General features: G+C 46.8%; 1 protein-coding gene and 1 long non-coding RNA gene across 4 annotated transcripts; one reads left to right on the top strand and one right to left on the bottom strand.

Moving 5' to 3' along the window:
• Nucleotides 1-35: 35 nt before the first annotated feature.
• On the bottom strand, nt 36-6,812 carry LOC310904011. Of its 3 annotated transcripts, none has more exons than XR_014587979.1 (4): nt 6,786-6,812; nt 4,795-4,925; nt 4,539-4,688; nt 36-3,962 (listed from the first exon to the last, which is right to left on the bottom strand). It is a non-coding gene; the product is annotated as an uncharacterized lncRNA (long non-coding RNA). The 3 variants fall into 3 exon arrangements; XR_014587980.1 differs by having other exon boundaries at nt 6,772-6,801; XR_014587981.1 differs by lacking the exon at nt 6,786-6,812 and having other exon boundaries at nt 4,795-5,264.
• Nucleotides 6,813-7,569: 757 nt separating this feature from the next.
• MFAP5 (microfibril associated protein 5) lies at nt 7,570-19,222 on the top strand. Its single transcript, XM_083848153.1, has 9 exons — nt 7,570-7,767; nt 8,155-8,217; nt 10,863-10,910; nt 12,068-12,103; nt 13,739-13,774; nt 14,511-14,546; nt 15,260-15,347; nt 15,791-15,864; nt 16,474-19,222. Exons 2-9 carry the CDS (start codon nt 8,157-8,159, stop codon nt 16,593-16,595), a joined length of 501 nt encoding a protein of 166 aa, XP_083704279.1. The 5' UTR covers nt 7,570-7,767; nt 8,155-8,156; the 3' UTR covers nt 16,596-19,222.
• The last annotated feature ends 2,086 nt before the right edge of the window (nt 19,223-21,308 follow it).

Here is a 21,308-nt window from a genome sequence, read left to right as displayed (position 1 = left end):
GAAAAAAAAAGATTGCGGGGGGGGGGGGAAGGGGGAAGAGAGGGAGAATGTAGGGGGGAAAATGAGTGAAATTTGAGAGAATGCCCAAGATGGCAGGCAAGGAAACAGAACGGAAGGGTACAATAAATAGCCAAAGGCTTGTTGAACAGGGTAGGCTGATATGAAGAAATAGCATTTAGATACTTCAACGAGCAAACCCAGCATGTTTTGATTTGAATGCAAATATTCTCTACAGCTGCATGCAAATGAAATTCCAGTGCATTTTTGTTCTAAGAACAATTACAAATGAGGAAATAATGAGTTGAATTATTTTTCATAAAAAGATACATATCAGGGCACCTGCATCAATGAATAAAAGCAAGAAATTATTAGAGTAATATCAAAGCAGTGGGTTTTTTTAGCCACCAGTGTTGCTCCCCTTTTAACAGGCATTCTGTAAAGGTGTTGTTTACATTGGTGCAGAATGGTTTACTTTCGGTGCTGTTTTCATCTCTGTAAAGCCGAGATTAGCTAAATCAGCGCAGGCCCTTTAACTGCATACATATCACATTAGGACAGATTTTCATTAACACCATTTGCCTTGGTTTCAGTCTGCTATCAAATCAGAATAGTGACTATACATGGGGATGGACAGAAAAAAATTGAAGTAATCTGGTCAAAGCCAGGTGTACGTACAGGAGAGACAGCGATTTATGTTAGTGTAGTTGCAGTAATGCCTAAAATCTTTGTTTGTTCAAATTCCTCTGATGTCAATTGCAGAGTAAAACATAACTGAGGATTTAAAAGATAAGTCAGCCTTTACGGTCCCTGTGGAAGGATAGAAAATGGAGGGATAAAAACCTGAAAGGTGGTACTTCCTAATTTTTCATACAATATAAATTCAATATAAAATCAATTTCTCTGCTGACATATAGCTTCATTTGCATTTATTCTACTCAGTACAATTGCTCCTCTCCTTTCTTACATCCTTCCAGAAACAGGGTACGTGCTGTCATTGCTGACACGGAGGGCTTCAACAGTTTGCATATGTTACAGAATTTAAAGCAAATTGCCATTTTGCCCCCTTCCCTGATTATGTTTAAAAGCTTATAGTGGTATCATATTATTATTATTAATAATAATAATAATAATTTTAAACTGAAGGGGTATGTCTGATTTGGGCATTGCCAGCTGTCCTGATTTCATCACATCGTATAGTAGCCAGTGCTTCCCTGAACCCTCACTACTGGAACACAAGGCTGTGTGAGGATCCCAGAACAGGGCACTCCTCAGCACTTCAGCGTTCAAACAACAGAGTGGCTTGTTGAGACTGTAATTTCTGAAGCTGATTTGCTTGGGGAGAGTGGTGGGAAGGGGGCACAGCTCCCAGTTTTGGACTGCTGGGGGAAGTAAAACTGCCTAAATCTGTTCCGTCTTAGAGAACTCCTATAAGACAATATAATAATACAGAAGTCTGAGCCACAACTATGACCTGAAGTAACGATGGGAAAGCTCAGAGGTGACTTGCTCTCCACCAGATCAGCTCTGGTGAACTTTCCAGGTACGTTTAAGACAGCCCTGCCTCCTCATGCTTTCCTCGCTCACAGCCAGAAGCCACATTTTTGCAACAGCAGTATTCGGACCAGTTGAGCAGAATTGTGATGACTCCACTTACAGTCTGAAGTCCTGAATGGACGTATGTGTCAGTTTGCAGGAACAGTTTAGGAGACAAACTGCATTTCAAGAGAAGGTCCTTTCCTCCTGAAGCTTCAGAAGCAGCTGGTTGTGGGCAAGGCATGAGCAGGCACCCTGGAGCAGTGACTTCTTTAGCCAGTTCTGATTACTGCTCGTTGATGGAGGATTAATCCTGCTAACTTTACTCCAGGGCTTGTGAAGTCCAGAAGAGATGGGAGAAATGGAGGAGGAATCAGTCATGTCTTAAACTGCTAGAGACGGCATTTTTATTTGGTCCAAAGTCTATACGGACACACATAACTACTCTTACAACAGAGATTTATATATTTGATAAGCTTAAAGTGTTATCTGTCTCCCTGGGAGAAAAGTCTTGGAGAAAAGGCACTGAGGGAAGCCACATTTGTGTTCAGCTGCTTGTAGAAAGAGGAGTGCCCAAGGGACATGTGAAGTAGCCAGGGAAAATTGTCCCTGGGACAGCATAAGGGACCAGAAAGGAAGGGTGTTTCTGGTAGCATAAACTACAGAAAGAGCAGAGAACCTCTTCCCTTCCTGAAGCACAGCAAGGGAAGAAGGAAGATCCTGACAAGTCACTGCAGGTTTCTTGGCCAGGAGAATCCCGAATCCCATGGCCAAATCACCAACTAAACATCAAAGATTTCACTAAATGCCTGTTCTCATGCTGAATTCTTCACGAGTGTTGAACTGATTTGAAGGAGCTGGGCATGTATTAATTAGTTTTGTGGTCTCCCTTAGGGTTTTCTGTGACCACAAGACACTGCGAGGTAAGCCTGCTGATTTGGAAGTAAATGGGTGAAGAATTCCTTATTCTTGTAGATGAACAGCAAACACATGACCATTAGTCAACAAGATGTGGATTGTATCCAGGCTCCTATACTTTACAGGGTTCCTACTTCTACAGTGAACTGTATACAAAGTCAGACCTGAATCCCTCGAATCTGGGGACAGATGGATCAGGCTTCAAGCTCATGCCCCTTCCCGATGATGACCTTGGCTACAACAGTGAAACCACTGCAGGGTAGTGTCAGACCTCAGGTATGGAGCCCATCAGCAATGAGGAGTCATCAGTGTGCATCCCAGGAAAACTCATTTCACCAGCCCCAATTCAAATGACCACTTAGTACTACATTATTGAAGTGGTGCATTCAAACATCGTACAGCAGTTTATTAATTTCTTATCACTCAAATGTAACTTAACACCCTGTTACTGTGGGGATATGAGAAGGCCAGGGAGACAGAGAGCAAGACAGAAAGAAAATAGCTGGCATTTAAATGCCTCTCCAGGACCTTTGCAAATGACAAACACCTGTCTGCTGAGATGCAGTAATCTCTGGGGTGAAATGCACCAGGAAATTTTAATTTCTGAAAACGCTCATTTTGTGTCTCATCCAAAATATCATGCTACTATTGCTATAGCATCCCCGGTAACATAAGGAGATCAGTACCAAGTACTTGGAAGGAAGAGAACTTCTTGCTGAATCACTGCCACTGCATTTCATCTTAGGTAAACACCTACAGGCACTGGGGTCAGTGCAGCTTAGGGAATGTCTGCATGAAGGTGGACGCGTTTCCTTCATGAGTCACCCGCGCTATTCACTGCGGCACAGTTCTCCTTCACACCGTACCGTGGCACTGATATCTGACTTTTCAGAGGGAAGAGTGCTTTACCTTGAGTCATCTGCTGGATCACTGCAGATGTCCCCAAAGTACCCTCTGCTGGAGAAGGACAACTACGTGCAAAGCAGAAGGTAGTAAAATGGATGAGAATGGAAGAATAATGTTAATTATTCATATCTACCGTCAGCGAGGACTGTCCAGCCATCTTTGTGTATACTGTGAGACGGGGATGGGGGGAAAATAACAAGATTATTCCCCTTCCCCTAAATCTAAACGGTTAAAGAGTTGTAGATCCAATACACTGATAAACAGGACGGCTAAAAGGAGAGCCTTCATACCAGATCAGGGCCTGCAGACACGGAGCCACCTCTCTTAAAGAATGTGCTTGGACTGCGAGAGAAAAGAAACGGAGCTTCCACTGCCTGTGAGCTGCAGCTCCCTCCGGCGTCCGCAGAGAGCAGGAGCAGCAGACTGTCTCCATTTACTTCACTGCGGTTTGTCTGGTGTATAAAATACTGAACTGCTTCCCAGCCAGCAATTCTACCACCAAGGGCATCCGCCCATCTGCACCAAGCTCCCCAGCTGGAGGGCTGCTGCTAGCATAAGGCGTCTAATCCGCACTGAGCAGCCTGGGAAGGACACAGTCTCCCAGTCTGAAAAAAAAAAGAGTTAAAAGATCAAAAGTAACCTGAAGAAACCTTGTTTAGGATCAGAGTTGAATCCTACTGTCTGTGGTAGATAGTGATAGATCAATAACATTGCCAGACCACAACATACAGCATCAATGGGAGTTTTCAAATAAATGTGTTTCAGACCTCATGAGGTCTTAATCTGCATAGATATTTTAGTTATCCATGGCTTGAATTACATCACAGAGGCACAAAGGAAAGAAAAGGAAAAATAAAAACAAACAAAAAATCTGTGTGGAAAGATATAGCCTAAACAAGCTGTCATCTGGTCATGCAGAAAAAGGCGAGGATCTGAGAGGATTCGTCAAACCAAGGAGTATTTATAGCTTCTACCATTTTCTTTGGGCCATTTAATCACCTTTTGAGCATCTCCAGTGGACTGAGTTTTGGCCAGACCTTGAAAGTAGGACTGGTGGTATCTAGCTCCACTGAAACAGTGATGGTGCATCAGTCCAAAACACCGCCCTGGTGAACTTGGAAATGCCCAGCTTTCCCCATTCCCTCTATCGATCTTCTGCTACTGCCACACCAGTGCTTTACCTCTGAGTCTTGGGAGGACCAGAAATAATAACAAGTAGTCATTCTGTCTGTTCTCATGAACTCTGCCACGAGCAATGCTCAGCTGCTGTTGGTGTTAGGTAAGAAGTGCTGGCTTCTGTTGTCTTGCATGCAGATAACACTCTTTGGGTCCTTCAAGGCAGATGAAGGATTAGTGAGGATTTCCTTAATAATTGCACGCAAGGTATTATTGGACTTTACTCATAGTTTGCCATTTGCTGAGAAAAGAGAGCGTTACCTAGCTACCAGGGTAAGCCTTACAGGACACAGTTTGCCCCTACAAGGTTTCTGTCTTGCCTTCCTGTAGAGGGAGGGAGCCTGGGCCATATCCTTGCTTGAGAAGGCAGCAGGAGGCAGGATTTGCCAGGACTGTTGGAGGAAGAGTTGGGATAGAGCGTATCCTCCAGTGGGATTAACTGCTTTGCCCCCTCTTTTTTCGTAAAGATAGTGTGCCTGGAGGCAGAGCAGCACGAGGAATCCAGAAGGATGGCACCAATGAGGCTCAAATCTCCTTCCCCCATTTCTTTTCTCAGTTTGTTTGCGTCCCTTCCATTTTGCTACTTTTTCTCTTCTGCACAAAATTTCTCTGCTCCCCATCCTTTTCAGACTGGCCAGAATGGCAGTGGCACTGCTTCCCATCCCCCTGTACATGACCCCGGAGTGGAGTGAGCACCATCCCATCCCATCCCATCCCATCCCATCCCATCCCATCCCATCCCATCCCATCCCATCCCATCCCATCCCCATCCCCATCACCATCCCTATCCCATCCCCATCCCATCCCATCCCATCCCCATCCCATCCCCATCCCCATCCCCATCCCCATCCCCATCCCCATCCCCATCCCATCCCCATCCCCATCCCCATCCCCATCCCCATCCCCATCCCATCCCCATCCCCATCCCCATCCCCATCCCCATCCCATCCCTTCCCATCCCATCCCATCACCATCTGCATCCCCATCCCCATCTGCATCCCCATCCCCATCCCCATCCCATCCCCATCCCCATCCCCATCCCCATCTGCATCCCCATCCCCATCCCATCCCCATCCCCATCCCATCCCATCCCCATCCCCATCTCCATCCCCATCACCATCCCCATCTCCATCTCCATCTCCATCCCATCCCATCCCCATCCCATCCCATCCCATCCCATCCCCATCACCATCCCCATCTCCATCTCCATCCCCATCCCATCCCATCCCCATCCCATCCCATCCCATCCCATCCCATCCCATCCCATCCCATCCCATCCCATCCCCATCCCATCCCCATCCCCATCCCCATTCCATCCCCATCCCCATCCCATCCCCATCCCCATCCCATCCCATCCCATCGCATCCCATCCCATCCCCATCCCCATCCCCATCCCCATCCCCATCCCCATCCCCATCCCATCCCCATCCCCATCCCCATCCCCATCCCATCCCCATCCCCATCCCCATCCCATCCCTTCCCATCCCATCCCATCACCATCTGCATCCCCATCCCCATCTGCATCCCCATCCCCATCCCCATCCCATCCCCATCCCCATCTGCATCCCCATCCCCATCCCCATCCCATCCCCATCCCATCCCATCTCCATCCCCATCTCCATCCCCATCACCATCCCCATCTCCATCTCCATCTCCATCCCATCCCATCCCCATCCCATCCCATCCCCATCCCATCCCCATCCCCATCCCCATTCCATCCCCATCCCCATCCCCATCCCCATCCCCATCCCCATCCCCATCCCCATCCCCATCCCATCCCCATCCCCATCCCATCCCATCCCATCGCATCCCATCCCATCCCCATCCCCATCCCCATCCCCATCCCATCCCCATCCCCATCCCCATCCCATCCCCATCCCCATCCCCATCCCCATTCCCATCCCATCCCTTCCCATCCCATCCCATCACCATCTGCATCCCCATCCCCATCTGCATCCCCATCCCCATCCCCATCCCATCCCCATCCCCATCCCCATCCCCATCCCCATCCCCATCCCCATCCCCATCCCCATCCCCATCCCATCCCATCCCATCCCCATCCCATCCCCATCCCCATCCCATCCCCATCCCCATCCCATCCCATCCCCATCCCATCCCATCCCCATCCCATCCCATCCCATCCCATCCCCATCCCATCCCCATCCCATCCCCATCCCATCCCCATCCCCATCCCCATCCCATCCCATCCCATCCCCATCCCATCCCCACCCCACCCACATCCCCTTCCCCACCCCGGGGGATGGGGGGAGGTCACTCGCGTTCTCCCCTTCTCCCCCTTCCCTTGGAGACGAGTGACGTCATCGCCGTTCCTGTCGGCTGATTGGCTGCCAGTCAGCCCCATTTTCGCGCGGCGGGGGCCGGTGGCGCCGGCGGGACCCCCCAGCTCCCCGCTCCCGGTGCGGGACCGCACGGGGCTTGCGCTCGCCCCGCGCCCCCCGGCGCCCCGCTGCCCCTGCCCCTGCCCCTGCCCCTGCCCCTGCCCCTGCCCCTGCCCGGCGGTCTGGCAGCGGGTGCTGCTGGCCGGGAGGTTTCAGATTCCTCCTGCACAGCATCAGTTGCAGCGCAGGCTGGATGGGGCTGCCTGCCGGGAATGCTGTAATCCCGGGGAACAGGGGGAGGCTAGAGTCCGTCCTGTCACCATGGCGAGACGGGCGTGTTGTTGAGGAAAACATAGATGGGGGATCTGCAGCCTGTCAGCCTGCGGGAGAGGGGCAGGGAAGCGGTAAGGATAGAGAGAGGACTGCGGGGATGGGGTAGAAACGGGCAGTAAATGGGACAACAGGGCTCGATGCAGAGAAGGAGAGGAGGGAGAGCAGGGGCACTGTGTAGGAGGGCAGAGCAAAATGTGTAATGTCGACACAAGAATCCGTTCCTGATGCTGGGCCATCCTGGGGGAATGGGAGGAGCAGCCTCCCTTTGGAGTACAATAAACTGTGGAATGAGGGTGTGGGCTGCTTCTCTTTGCTCCCCCCCCCCACCTCATTCCAGCAGCATGATGACACCACGTCCCAACGTCCCCCTGGCTTCTTTTTCTTTCTTTTCTTTTTTTTTTTTTTTCTTTTCTTCCCAAAATTGTATTTTGAAGACAACCCAAAGTAGAGCATGTTCTGGGTGTGGCTGCATGTGATTTACCCAGTAGCCAAAGTGGGGGGAACCGCTGAAGGGGAAAGGCAGAGCGTCTGCTGCTGAAACAATTGGAGACCGAGGGCAACAGTAAGTGATGGGAATCTTATCTGTTCTCTCAGTACCATTTAAAACAATGTGAAAGTAGAAAAGAGTGGAGGGAGATAACAAGATAACTCTTCTTTGCATGCTGGAGTTGTGTGTGGAGGGGGGCTTAGCCACCTGGATGAAAAAAGGGACGGAGACTGAAAGAAGACGTGGAAAGAGAAAGAAGGCAGATGGAGTTACATGTTGAGCCCAAAATGTTTCGGAAACATCTGGAAAACAGGCAGGTTAGGAGGGAGACAGGTGGGAGAAAGGCTGGAAAGAACAAATGGGAGGCAAATGGACAAGGAAATGGAGGCAGCAAGCAGTTTCTGGGCTACAGGGGAGAGTATCCCCACTCCTAACTGAACTTTCTTCTCCTCCTGTCCACAGCGATGAAGACCTCTGGAGCCTGTACACTGTTGTGTCTCTTAGCTTTCTTCTCGTCTCCAGCCGGTGAGTCCGTACTCCAAGGGGAGGATTTCTTCTCCACCCTGGCCCTGTGCAGTATCCTACAGAGGCTTAACGTGCCAATGATCTCAGGACAAAGACAGAGACATGTAGATGGATGGTGGTAAAGGGGAAAGGACTGAACAGGAAAGGCAAGGTAGATACAGGGTCATAAGGAAAAATCTGGCAACTTGGGAGTGGTACCTGCATGTGTCAACCGTTCAGCAAATAGCTGGAATCACAAGACAGAGGTCCAGCGCTTGCACTACAGGGACGTTTGGGTAAGCAAAACAGCCAGGTTCAGAGTTTAGAAAGAGGGTTAGCTAGGGTTTTTGCGTGCTATAGATTGTGCTGTACTTCACATGGCTGACAACCTGCGTCTGCATGATCTGCAGAGCGTTTCCCAGTGCTCCACAAAATGTTGTGAAACAGCTGCTGTCTCTAGCGGTTCCTGCTGGAGGGCACCCCTGGCCAGGCTTCTTGATTTCCAGAAAGTTTTGTCACTCTTAGTGTTGTTGTTTCGACATGCCTAACTTCCAAAGTTTAAACCACTCTCTGCTTCTGTTGTTGTTCTGTTTTCTTGCTTCGTGTCTTTGCTTGGAGTTTCTTTTGCAAAAATCCTGGCAGGATCAGCTTTGTAAGGAGAGGGGAAGGGGGTCAGCATCAGCCATTAGAGTCAGAAAACGCAGGACAGACAGCAAAAAAAGTTTAATTCCAGTGAGTGGGGAAAGTTTCATCACAGAAAGACTGTATGACAGACAGGTGACTGCACCTATTGCATTCAAACCAACTTACTCCAATCTTCACAGCCCTCCCCTCATGCTGAAATAGGTAGCTTGTGATGCACCTCCCTTGTTGTTTGGATCTTGGATTTAACTGAAGCCTGGTTTTGTTCCTGATAACACTTTTTTTTTTTTTTTTCCTGTAAGCATGCACAGTATTTGTCACAAAGAGGATGTCATGTTTGTTACTGTGAAGCAGGGAGGAAAGGCTTCCAACAACTGAACTTGTAGGTGGCTTACAAAGTTAAAGGTAGAAAAAAAAAGTGTTTTGTTTTTTTTTTACAATACATGAAATGAGGCCTTAAAGGAAGATTTCTTGCTTCTATGTATCTTGTTTTAGAATTTCTGTTAATTATATTTAACTTGGAAATTAGCAGGAATCACCATCTGGTGTCTCGTCATTTTTGTTTTTGGGTCAGCCACAGATTTGGTGAGTTAGGGTTGCAGTTCTCTCAGACTCCAAGGATGAATTTACTGCAACTTGGATAACAAAATCCAAGCATTTATAAAGCATATGAATTGGTACCTGAACAAATATAAATTGAAGTGGCTGAAAATCTGAAGAAAAAAAAAAAAAAAAGAAAAAAAAAGATGTAGTAGTAAAAGCTGACTTTTCAGTGTTAAAATGATTGGGTTTATGTCAGAATTTGAATTCTTCCTTTTGTATCAGGAGCAATTAAGAAAGTAAAGATTTTTTTATTTTTATTTTTTTGCCTCTGCTTATAACCATTACGAAACTAGCCAGAACAGGAAAAGTTTCGGGCTCCACTACAGTGTGTACGTAAGTTATTATACATGTCTGACTCTCCCTGGGTCAACAGCCAGCAGCTGAGCCCTTGCTGGCAGCTGGCTGTGGAAAGGAATAGCAGGGTCCTGTAATGCCACAGAGTAGGATTAAATAGAGGCCCCAAGAGTCCTTTTGCAGCCTGCAAGTAACAGCTCTTGGAATGAGCAAGAACTAAGACTGAAGCTCCAGACCAGATAGTCTTTTTACACGTGCAGTGCTCCCATTAAGCTAAAGGCTGAGTTAATAAAATATAGCAGGGTGTACGGTGCTTGGCTGGTCCTGCACACATCCCTGCAGTGCCTCAGATCACTGTTGTTTTTTTCCCTGCCAACTCTTTCCTTCAACCCACCCCCAGTTATGCAGACATTTCCCTCCTCTGTGGCTAGCAGGAAATATTTTCCTATTCCTGGCTACTGGAGGAAGCAGCTCTCTCACCATTTATGTTTGGACAAATGAACAGTCTACTTCAGTTTCAATTTCTCCTCTGCCACACGGCATGCACAGCCAAGCCTTCATTGTCCCTCTCCAATTCTTGCAGGGGCCGAGAGGGAAAAGATCTTCCACTCTGCGCTTCATACCCCGGGGGGGATGATGGACCACATAATTATTTGCTTACGGAGCTACAAGACCTGCAATCTGTTGCTTACTGTGCCAACAACTCACTCTTGTGACTCCAAGCAAATAATTTCCATGATTCAATTTCCTCTTTCTTCCCTAAAATGCAGACAGGGATTTTGACCAACCTCCAGAGTGGGAAGGCAAGGTGCAATTTGTTTTCAAAGTACATCAAAGGGTGTTGCAGAAGTGCAAAGTCTGGTAGATCTGGAGATTCCTGTGCTCAGCCTTCAGCCCCGATGGAAGCAGCAGAGGCAGAATCAGGACTCACAGTAACCAAGGGTTTTTGTAGAGGAAACCCAGCCAGCAGCGGAGGCTGAGGCAGAGAGGAGAGCGTTTCTCCCTTCAGCAGAGGGCAGTGTTGTCTCCTGGACAAACAAGAATCTCAAAAAATTTCACAAAGCCTTCAGCCCATAGAAATCTTTCTCTGTGTCCTTTCCTCACTCTCCTGTCTTGTCTCCTTACAGACTGGTTTCCGTGGGCCGCCAATGGGCAAGAACCGGACAGTGTAACTGGTGAGTATTACAGGCATGTCGTGTGCTAGAAGCTCATGTCACCTAGTCGTCCTACATAATTAACGGCCTGTTTAATTGCAAACACTATTCTTTGTTTCTGTGCCTTTGATGCTGTAACCTTGCCTTTCAGTGAAGATTAAACAAGGCTTCTAAGACAACCTGCTAAGTGTTGTGTGTTCTTTACAAATAATTCACTAGTGCTGGGGTGCTAAACACTTTGCATGGAGTTATGTTTGCAGTCAGGGGCTGTGGGAGATCCATGAGAAGTCGCATTTTTTGAGCACTGGGAAGCTAGGGGAACTCTACAACTGCTCAGGATAATTCTGAGCAAAAAGGTGCACAAGTGATGCGTTGCTTTAGCAGCGAGGGTTGCTGAGAAAGGATATTGACTGATCTTCATTAGAATGTGTTTTGGCAAGTAAATTGCTTTATCCCTCTGGCTCTTACTTTTTCAATTTCTGTGACATGATAAGATAGAATAAATACATGTTTGCATCATGCTTCAGCGATCAGAGGAACCACAAGAGCCTGCCTTTTCTTCAAACTGAAGTCACTGGCTAAGACTTCAGATATCTCCCAGATATAATCCTGTCACGTGCAGTATCTGGGGCTTTCCAGAAAACTATTCAGAAGCCAGACCAGAATACGTTCACCAAGCTCCCCTTTCCTTTGTACTTTATCCTTCCATCACACCTACCTTAGCTTTGCCATCAGTTGCCTTTCAAAGAAATCCATCTGCTGGTGAAATTTTGCAGTCAAGCCTAGCTTCTGGAGCTGCGTCCCTCCTTCTGTGCAGTGGGTACTCCAGCTGCCTGTCCTACTGCTGCAGGAGCCACCAGTGCTTTGGTTTTACAAGTTTTTCCTTCCAGTCAACATGCCTACCAGTGGCCACATGTGAGAAGAAAGAATATGAACCCAGAGTTCAGTAAGGGTTAGTACGACCTGTGCACTAAAAAATCCAATTCCAGCTTAGCCACTGAGGAGAGCAATGGATAAGGGTGAGATGAGTTTACTGTGCTTATGTGCCTACTGGATTGAACCCCACTAATTCCTGAGCCTATCATGGCAGCCAAGATAATTCAAGCTAGCTATGGCTTGCTATGTAAGGAACCACAAAAGTAATGACAATCTCTCTCAGGACATTCTCTCTTTTCCAGATGAAGTTCACACCGACTCTTTCATCAGCACACCTGGTAAGTTCTTACCTCACAGCAACTTCAGGCTTCATTACCCCTTGTTCGCCTTTAATACCACTTACATAGCCCCAGAAATTACCCATTATGTTCAGAAACCCCTCTTCCCCATCTTTGACATCTAGACATGCTCTTCCAGCATTTACAGCTCTTGGGGAGCCCTTTCTGTGCTCTGTGCAGGGAGGTGAATTAGGGTGGCTAATGATCTGTTCTCCAAGGAAATGCCAGTCTCACTGTGTGTACACAGGGCTGTCTGAAGTTGTTCGCATTGCAAGAAGTCATGACATCTGAAGCTCACACAGCCTGAGCTTTCAGAGGAAGCTGCAGGGAGGAAGACATTAAATGACGAGGGGGAGAAATTGGTCAGGTTCACCAGTTAATGTGACAGCGTTGCAACACAAGATTACGTGCATGTCTGCTGACAGCCAGCAGCTATGCTTGAGAGCTCGGGAGACAGAGGTGGTGAAAAAAGGAAAAACAATAATAAAGCAAACTCTGAACAGTGCTGGGATGGAGAGGTAGAAATATTCTTTTAGTACTGTCCTCCCTACCCTGCCTGCAGCTATGTCACTGAGGGGCAGCAAAATGTGAAAGACAGAGCAGATGGAGGACAATCAAGACAAGCACTTGCAGCATGCAACATGCCTCTCCGGAAAGCCAGGCCATGCTGTAGAGATAGCCCCAGGGGAAGGACGGTGGGCTGATGGAAGTATATGCATTAACAAGATAAACTAATCCTGCCAGGCACACAGAGGGTAATGGAGGAAAGGTCCAGAGCCTCCCCACTTTTCTGTATGGGTCCTATTTAAAATCTGGTACCACTGACCTCTGCGATGGCTTCTTTCTACTGTGGCAGACTCTCAAACACACCCTGCAGAGGTGCGAGGGGACCAGGCAGGTCAGTGAGAAGGAGAACACATCTAGTCAAGTGGTATGGGGAGTCATGCGCTTGTTCAAAAAAATAAGAAGAGTCAGCAGTGCTTGGCTCCTGCTGGGAAGTGTGGCTTGTGGGTAGGAAAGCTCATCTGAGTGTGATTCTCCAGGACAGAAGTTCCGTGGTATCTTCTCTGCTCTGTGACTATGCTCATCAGCTGGTGAGAGTATTGTGGGTCAATCTGAGCAGCTGTCACGGAGGAGCAAAGTGAAAACACGGTGTCGTGTACACATGGTGCATGATCTTCCTGGTGGGTGGTGGCAGGTGAAGGCAACCGATGAGTCTCATGTTTGGTCTGTGAGACCTGACAGTCTGTAGGAGGATAAATAAAGACATTCTGTGTCCGTATGAAAGTGGCTGTGGCTAACCTATATCTAAACTTGAAAAAGATAAATATGAAGCCTTGACAACAGACTTCAGTTTCAAAACACTTATTGTGGAGGGATCAAGAAGAAACTCTTAATAGAAGGTGTACCATGGGGCCCACCTCTGCTCTACAGCATCCCATCAGCTGTAGGGAGCCCAGCATATTCGCAGGAGAAGCCTGCTGTTACCCTGACAAGTCAGCTTGTGGTGATACTATGAACAGCATGTGGGATGGCTACAAGTCAAGAGTGATCAGCCACTGGCAGAACTGTGGGAGGGAGGAAGAGGCTGAAATCTCAAATTAAGATCTCTCAGAACATCTTCTCTTTTTCCAGCTGCAGCTGTAACACCACCTGTTCTTCTTAGTCCTGGTGAGTTTATTCACAATTCACAGTTCAATGTTTCCACCTTCCCTCTCCTCCTCCTGTTCCTTGCACACACAGAATTCCTCCTTTCCTGAATGCCCCTAACTGGAGCTCTGTTGCCCAGAAGACTCCTCTCTACATCCATGTGTTTTGCCTGTGCTTCTGGATGATGTTATTGCACATGAAGTAGGCAGAAGTAGAAGTCCTCTATTACCATTGATGAAAACTTGCACCTATCAAGTCCTCTGAGTTCCCTTCCAGTTTGTCACTGGGTAAATGATGAAATTTACTGTGTTTTACTGTGGTAGAGGTGGATTGGTTTATAAGAGGGAACAACAAAACCAACCATCTTTTGCTGCCTTGTCATGGGCATTAAAGAACCAGCTGGTAAGAAGAGCTAGTCACAGGCTCCTTCACTTGTCTAGATAGATGGCAATTGCAGTGACATATACTCAGCCTTTTGAATTATAAATCGGGATGTCTTTACAGTGTAATTTTGAAAAGAAGAGGTAATGCTTTATGGTAAAGCTTGAATGGATTTTTACCATCGTTGGCTAGATAGCTGGCACTAGATTCATACTGGTTTTGTACTTTCTTTTGTTTCATGTTAGTAACAATAAAAGGTTTTCCCACATCAGAAGTTACGATGGAGGGCTTTTGAAAGAGCTTTCCAGGTATTTGTTTTCAACAAACTGATGTCTAGGAAAGAATCATGGTAAACCACACTAATTTTGTCTTCCAGTTCAGTCTGACAGTGAAACCACAACAGCTTCATCAGGTATGTTTAAGTTTGGTGCCTGCACCTTCTCCCTGGCCCCCTCTCACCCACCCTGTTACCTCTCCCAGCAGGTGCTGTCTGAGCACTGAGCTTCATCTCCTGAGGCCTGCTGAAGAATTCACTTCATTCTGTTCCTTGGGTTAGGAGTACTGGGGAATGGCAATAGTGGAAGCTGAAGTCTTTCACTCAGTGGCATGCCCAGGACGGGAGAAATTAGCAGACAACTAGACCAGACATGCTGAGCGGCCAAGAGCTGGTGTTTCAGAAGGAAATGCAAAAAAAAAAAAAAAAAAAAATCATAGTTGGCTATGGGGTTGATTGCCCAGAAAAGAAAGGAATGAAATTTGTGACCTGAAGTGTGAGATTGTAGATCTATTAGAAACGTGCATGTGAAACATATGACTACGATTCACATTTTATTTGTGTCCATCCCCTTTAAAATGTGAGCTTTCAGTGTTGAGAATTCCCAATGGGCTTGTTTTGCACTTCACTTTACTCTCCCTTACTTTTTTCTTCTGCGGCAAGGAGATCAGAAATATTTGCCCTGTTTTCTTCTTCACTAAACCATCCCCATCTCTTACATGAGAACGGAAAGTGGAGCCTAGAGGCCTTCACTTGAAGTCTGGAGGACAGTACCTAGTGAAACTATATGTGTGCCAGAATGCGTACCCCTGCCGTGATGCTGGATTGCACCTCTGTGTGTGTGTTCTCAGATTGTCGTGAAGAGCAGTTCCCTTGTACACGCCTGTACTCTGTTCACAAGCCGGTGAAGCAGTGTATCAGCTACCTCTGTGTTACAAGGTAAGAAAACAGCAGTCCCCAAGAAAAACCCTAAAAGCTCTCCAGAAATGGCATGTCCAGTTCAGCAATTGTTTCCTTTTGAAACTAGAGCTTCCTTTGGGAAACTAGTTGGTGAGATTAATCCTATCCTCAGAGCTGCCTTTTAAGGTGATTAATTAAAACAGCATAATAACTATAATCAGTGCAGCACTAAGAAGCTATTATGTGTCCAATATTGTAATCCTTACGTAAGCTATTTGGCCATATCATGAAGTCTTAATGAAGGCTACCTTTCTATTGACAACAGCCTTGTTCTAGATTAACTAATCCTAAAGATTTAGGGTTTGACTCCTCATCATGAGTGTAAAAATGAATACATGTTTATTGCCTATATCCCTTTTTTGTTTCTTTTTGTCCCTGTGCCTTTCTCCGCTGTCCTTGGCGTGCTCCCGGTGATCCCTCAGCGTGCGGCGCATGTACATAATAAACAAGGAGGTGTGCTCCCGCATTGTCTGCAAAGAGAATGAGGTCATGCAAGGTGAGTGACAGCACAAGCTAACCTAGAAGAGGAAATCAAGGAATAGCTGTAGCCATCTGATACTGTCTTCAAGCTTCAAGCTAACTTATTTCCCAGCCCCAATCAGTATGTAGTAATTTCCCTGGGCTTATTCTGGGGGAGCTTTAATGCAATGCGGGGTCCAGTATGCATGCCATGAAAAACGCTAGGAAGTAGATATTGTACTACCAAAAAGTTAAAGAGCTCTTGATTCTGCCTTCAATCTACTCAGCCTTCATCACGCTCCACTAACTCCAGGCAAGCCTTTATTCAAAGTTACATTCCTTTGAGGTCAAAGAGTAACTGTCAGTATTTCTATTCACAAATTAAAACTGGATCCAGTCAAGATTTCTCATGCAGTCTTTGTTGCAGCAAAATGTGAGTGATTTTAATATGTATTGTACATGAATAAAGCCACAAGAGAATTAACAAAGGCCTAAGGGTTTAGTCACTTGCCTGATGTATATGAGCATTCAGCAGTTCCAATAGTTTCTGCAGGCACAGAGAAGGATGTACTTCTAACTATTCTGACAGTGAAGAATTTGAAGGAAACTTTGATTATCCGTCAACATGTATTTGCTCTGTCTTCAGATGAGATCTGTCGCCAGCTGGCTGGCCTTCCTTCTCGACGTCTCCGCCGATCGGGGCAATTTGCGCATCTCCCCTGCAGACAGCTCCTGGAGCAGCAGCAGAGAAGTCCTGGTGGTCTGTAAGCTACCAACAATAGAAGAGAAAAAGGAAGGGAGAGAAGAGAAATCATCATCTGCCACCTACAACCCAAGACAAGTCCTTCTTGCTTGTTGTGATTCCCCCAACATTTCCTTACTTCTCTGCATTCTCCCACATCCTCTTCTTCAGGTGCTGCAGCACACAGAGCCCCCTGTCTCCTACCCTGTCATGGTGGCTGCTCTTATCCTCTATCTGTTGCTGAGGATGTGGGATGCTCCCCTTCTCTTTCAAATTCTGTTCAGCAGGCCATGATCTGCTCATTTCCCAGAGGTCCTTATAACTGTGCTGCATCTTCTCTTGCTTTGCCCCCGCAGAGAAACATAAATGAGACAGGATGTAGTCTTCTCCTGTGGCAGAGATGCCCAAGGCTGTGTCTGATGTGGAGGAGTGCAAACCCTGATGCCCTAGACTTTATGCCCTTGCCTAGGTTTCTTGCATGGCACCAGTGTGAGTTCTGATACACTTGTTCAGCCTGTGCCTCTCCAGCCCTCCTCAGCCACTGAGTTTGCTCTGTGATAGCACAGACTCCCTCTGTCTGCTGGACTCAGAGAAGTGACAGGATGGGGAGATGAGCTGTCCTCAACCCAAGACAAACCTCATTGTCCCTGTATGGCAGCAGATCATTTATAACTACCTCTGGGAAGTTCTTTCAAGCCCATTGCCTCCCTCATACACAAATGCTACCAAAAGGAAGAACTCTGGATTTAATACGGCATTATATTTTTCTCAAGAAGATTATGTTGGATCAGAGGAGAGATCTCTCCTCTCCTCTCCTCTCCTCTCCTCTCCTCTCCTCTCCTCTCCTCTCCTCTCCTCTCCTCTCCTCTCCTCTCCTCTCCTCTCCTCTCCTCTCCTCTCCTCTCCTCTCCTCTCCTCTCCTCTCCTCTCCTCTCCTCTCCTCTCCTCTCCTCTCCTCTCCTCTCCTCTCCTCTCCTCTCCTCTCCTCTCCTCTCCTCTCCTCTCCTCTCCTCTCCTCTCCTCTCCTCTCAAGAAATCTCTTGATGCCCATTCCAGGCAAGTTCCAAGGAGCAGAAAGTATGGCTGCATCTGCTCCTAAGCTCCAAGAGAGCCCAAAGAACATGTGTGTCCTTGGAGAACTGGGAACTTGCTTCTTCTGGGCTGAAGGACAAGGCAGAAGGCAATGAATTAGCTTGTTCTGATGCCTTGTCACAGTCTGGATACCTCTACACTCTCCAGCTGCTGAGCCTGCTTTCAGTATCTCCACTTCAGTTCCTACCTCCTGACCAGGGAGCTTCTGCACAAAGCAGAAAGGAGTCACAAACTGGAATGAGATGTGGGAGAGGAATCATTATCTGCAGATTCACTTTGTATGTGGTCCTGCACGGAGCCAGTTACTTGTGAGGTGGTGGACATATCTACAGGCTTGAACACAGAGACAGACCAACCTTGGGAAAATATTCACTCTGGTAGCACTGAATGTCTGTTGGCTGCTAGAGAACCTTGTTTTCTGGGTACATAGAAAACACTTCCAGGTATATAGCCAGTTTTCACTATGAGAATGGAAAGGGGAAGATCTGCCTGAAGTGTCTTAACCACTCTTCATGACCCCTGGTGTCCCTGACCCCTGAATGGCATGATCAGCCATTCTGTGGGGCACCTGAGCTCAGCAGCTTAGCTCATTGCGGCAGAAGACCAGTGAGACCCTGTGCCTAGGATCTTTAAGTATTGTTCCTGACTGCAACAGACAGGCACTTTGCTAGAGCAGGCATTGACACCCATTACATAATATACTCTGCTGCTGAACTGAGTACCATTCAGCCTGGCAGGAGCACTGGTCTACTGAACAGCCGGAGTAACATAGTAGAGGGGACAGGATGCTGCGCAGAGGCAGAATTCTCAGAAAATTGAGAAGAAAAGCAGATAATGTAATAGCCTCTCCACATGACTTAGATTTCTGCTGTATGCAGCAAGAAGCTGCATTATGTCTTCTGTGTTGGGGAAAATACCCTTGTGCAGAGGCATATTTGTTCTACATAAGGTCAAAATTGGCCATAGATGGGATAAATCTCTCTCTGTTACTCCATTATGCAGGAGAAAGAATTCCAGGTTATGCAGTGACTGGAATTTCACCTTACACACAGGAGCATAGCACTCCTACACAGACAGCGATGATCTTCTTGAGTACTCAAGGCTCACTAGATTAGGGATGGAGGAGGATATTCTCTATACTGAGGGTATGCATGTTTCTGTAGAGGAGGGCACCAAGAGCTTGATCTCAAAGCCATTCAAGTCATGTGCAGCCATTGACTTCTGCGGTGGGATACCTGTAAAATTTGCCTGCGAGGAGGAAGGTAAGCCGGAGATGTTAGATGGAGCTCTTGGAAACTGGACTAGGGCAAGTCTCCACCCTGTATTTAGAGTTGAATGTAAGCTGATATATAAATATATAACTGTATAACATAGCTACTGTACAGTACATAGAAATTTAACATTCATAAATTTGGGGAATGGTTTGAAACCTTTCTGTTGCTTGCTTTCAGCAGGGGCAGGAAGAGGTGCTCCTCCCCAGAAGAACATTGTTTTAATGCTAGAGTCCATATAATACACACAAACTATTAAAAGAAAATTTATTTCCTGTTGTTCTTGGCAACTCTCGTGTTTGGGTTTATTTGTCTCTAGCTGTATTTCCTACTGATTTATGGGTAGATTTGATTCCAGCCCAAATCTGTCATTTGGACCTCTTTACTGCCTGCTAGCTCAGTCCTGGGCTGCCACCCACCCTTCACTCGTGAATCACAGGTCTTTCTAGGAGTTTTTTTTTTTTTCCTACAGATACAGAAAATTACACTCAGCAGTTTATTTATTTATTTATTTATTAAATGGACGGTTGTGCTAGATTTTCCTGACAATTGGTAGCTGCTGAGCACAGGGATAACTTCTCCCAGCCCATGAGATGCATGCTGAAAACACGTCTTCTGACTGAGCATGTGCCATGACTTAATGACAGAGAATTACTGTCTCTAAGTAAAATGGTAAGGTGATTGAAGCAAGAGTAGAGCTGTGATGCATCATCTTATAAGCAAAGAAGAACTTGTTCAGTAGAGACATTTAGCTCAGAAATGAGGATAACTGAAAGATTTACTACATTAAATATTATACATCTAGGTCAAGAGGATTAGAAAAAAAAATCTTTCATTGAACTTCTGACTTTCACATAGATTCATCAGGCACTAACTGTGCAACACATTTCATTTACAAAGATGGAGCACCCAGAGCATAGAGGACTCTAGGCAGTGTCTGTACCTGTGCAAGAAGTCAAGGGGACTACATTTAGATGGTATTTCTAGAACAAAAGTGTCTGTGGGCCAAATTAACCAGTAATCTGCCTCTGATAGTGTCCCAACATCCTTCAGGACTGAAGTGCATGTTATTGCAATGCATGTTATTGCACAACACTATCCCCTAGGATCAATGTTTATTGCTGGCTAACATTGGTGAGTCCCTGTTTCATAGATGAGTCCCTCATCTTTGAGTCCCTGTTTTATTATAATAAAAATAGCCCCAGCACAAGTGACTGTAAATGCTGCTTCCACCTACGCAGGCCTGATCCTGCTTGCACTCATGAGCTCTTTTGTCTTTGCAGTGTCCTATCAGCACGTTCCACAGGCTATGTGAGCTGAGTGCATATGCCATTGTCTTCTTACGATTCAGTTTATTCTTCCTTTGCCCTTCAGTACTGGAGCCCACAGACATTCCTCAATCTTTGTTAGTATTTATCTCACGTTATTTATCTCCCCCGCTGTTCCTACCTGAGTTGCCATAGCTCTGAGTTGCATGTCTCTGGGCACTGCTTGTTCTCAGCACCTTGCTTTCCTCATGTAAACTGCAGAAATGGTTTTAAACATAGCTCCAGTAAAGTCTGTGAGGTTGAACAAGCCAGAAAGGTGCCAGAGTTCCACTTCAGAAGCACGGCATAGAGTCTGTGGCTGATTTTCATAAACTCTTCTGACCTGGAAGGGGAGTAACACAGCCTGCCGTCGCTTCCCACACAATGGCTGTTTTTGCTCATCTTGCTGGGCACAGCTCCTGATTACTGATCAGCGGTGCCAGTTTCAAGGCTGCTGTGCCCAGCGGTCTGGTGCCTGGTTGCCAGTTTGAAGTGGTGCCTCACTTTGCTGAGGACAGGGAGATGGCCTTTCCCTGCAAGGGAAGCTGGTTGCACAGACAACAGCTTTCTGCTGCACCCAGAATGCGAAGGTCAATCGGTCTTCCCAAGGTGGGAAAGAAAGGGAGTGCTTCAGCCCAATGTATTACACCCTCTGCTACGCTGTTGCTCAGCTTTTGCTGTGGGAAATCATGGGGAGGCTGTTGGAAGCGGCTGCCATGGAATAAGGAAGCTCCGTGTTGTCTGGATCTTGCCTACGAGCAGGTGAAGCACGAACAAAATGTGGTGTCATCCGGTGACTCAGCTTGGAGGGATCCCTAAAGGGCATCCTGCCGACTGCAATGTGGGCTTGTCCTTCACAGGGGGGAGCTGTGCTTGCAATCCATGCAGAAGGAACACCACTGTTACATAAAGAGTAGCTGGACTGAAACAAAAAATAACTTCATTTAAAAAAAAAAAAAGCTTAAAAAATATTCTAAAGATACACGATCCGATCCCATTTACTCCTGTCTTCACATGGTTTGACATTGTTGGATGGTGTACATGTCTCTGCATGGGTCCAGCTGTGAAC

Source organism: Anser anser (genome assembly GCF_964211835.1).
Source record: "Anser anser genome assembly, chromosome: 1".
Lineage (NCBI taxonomy): Eukaryota > Metazoa > Chordata > Aves > Anseriformes > Anatidae > Anser > Anser anser.
This window is presented reverse-complemented; position numbering and strand designations above follow the sequence as displayed.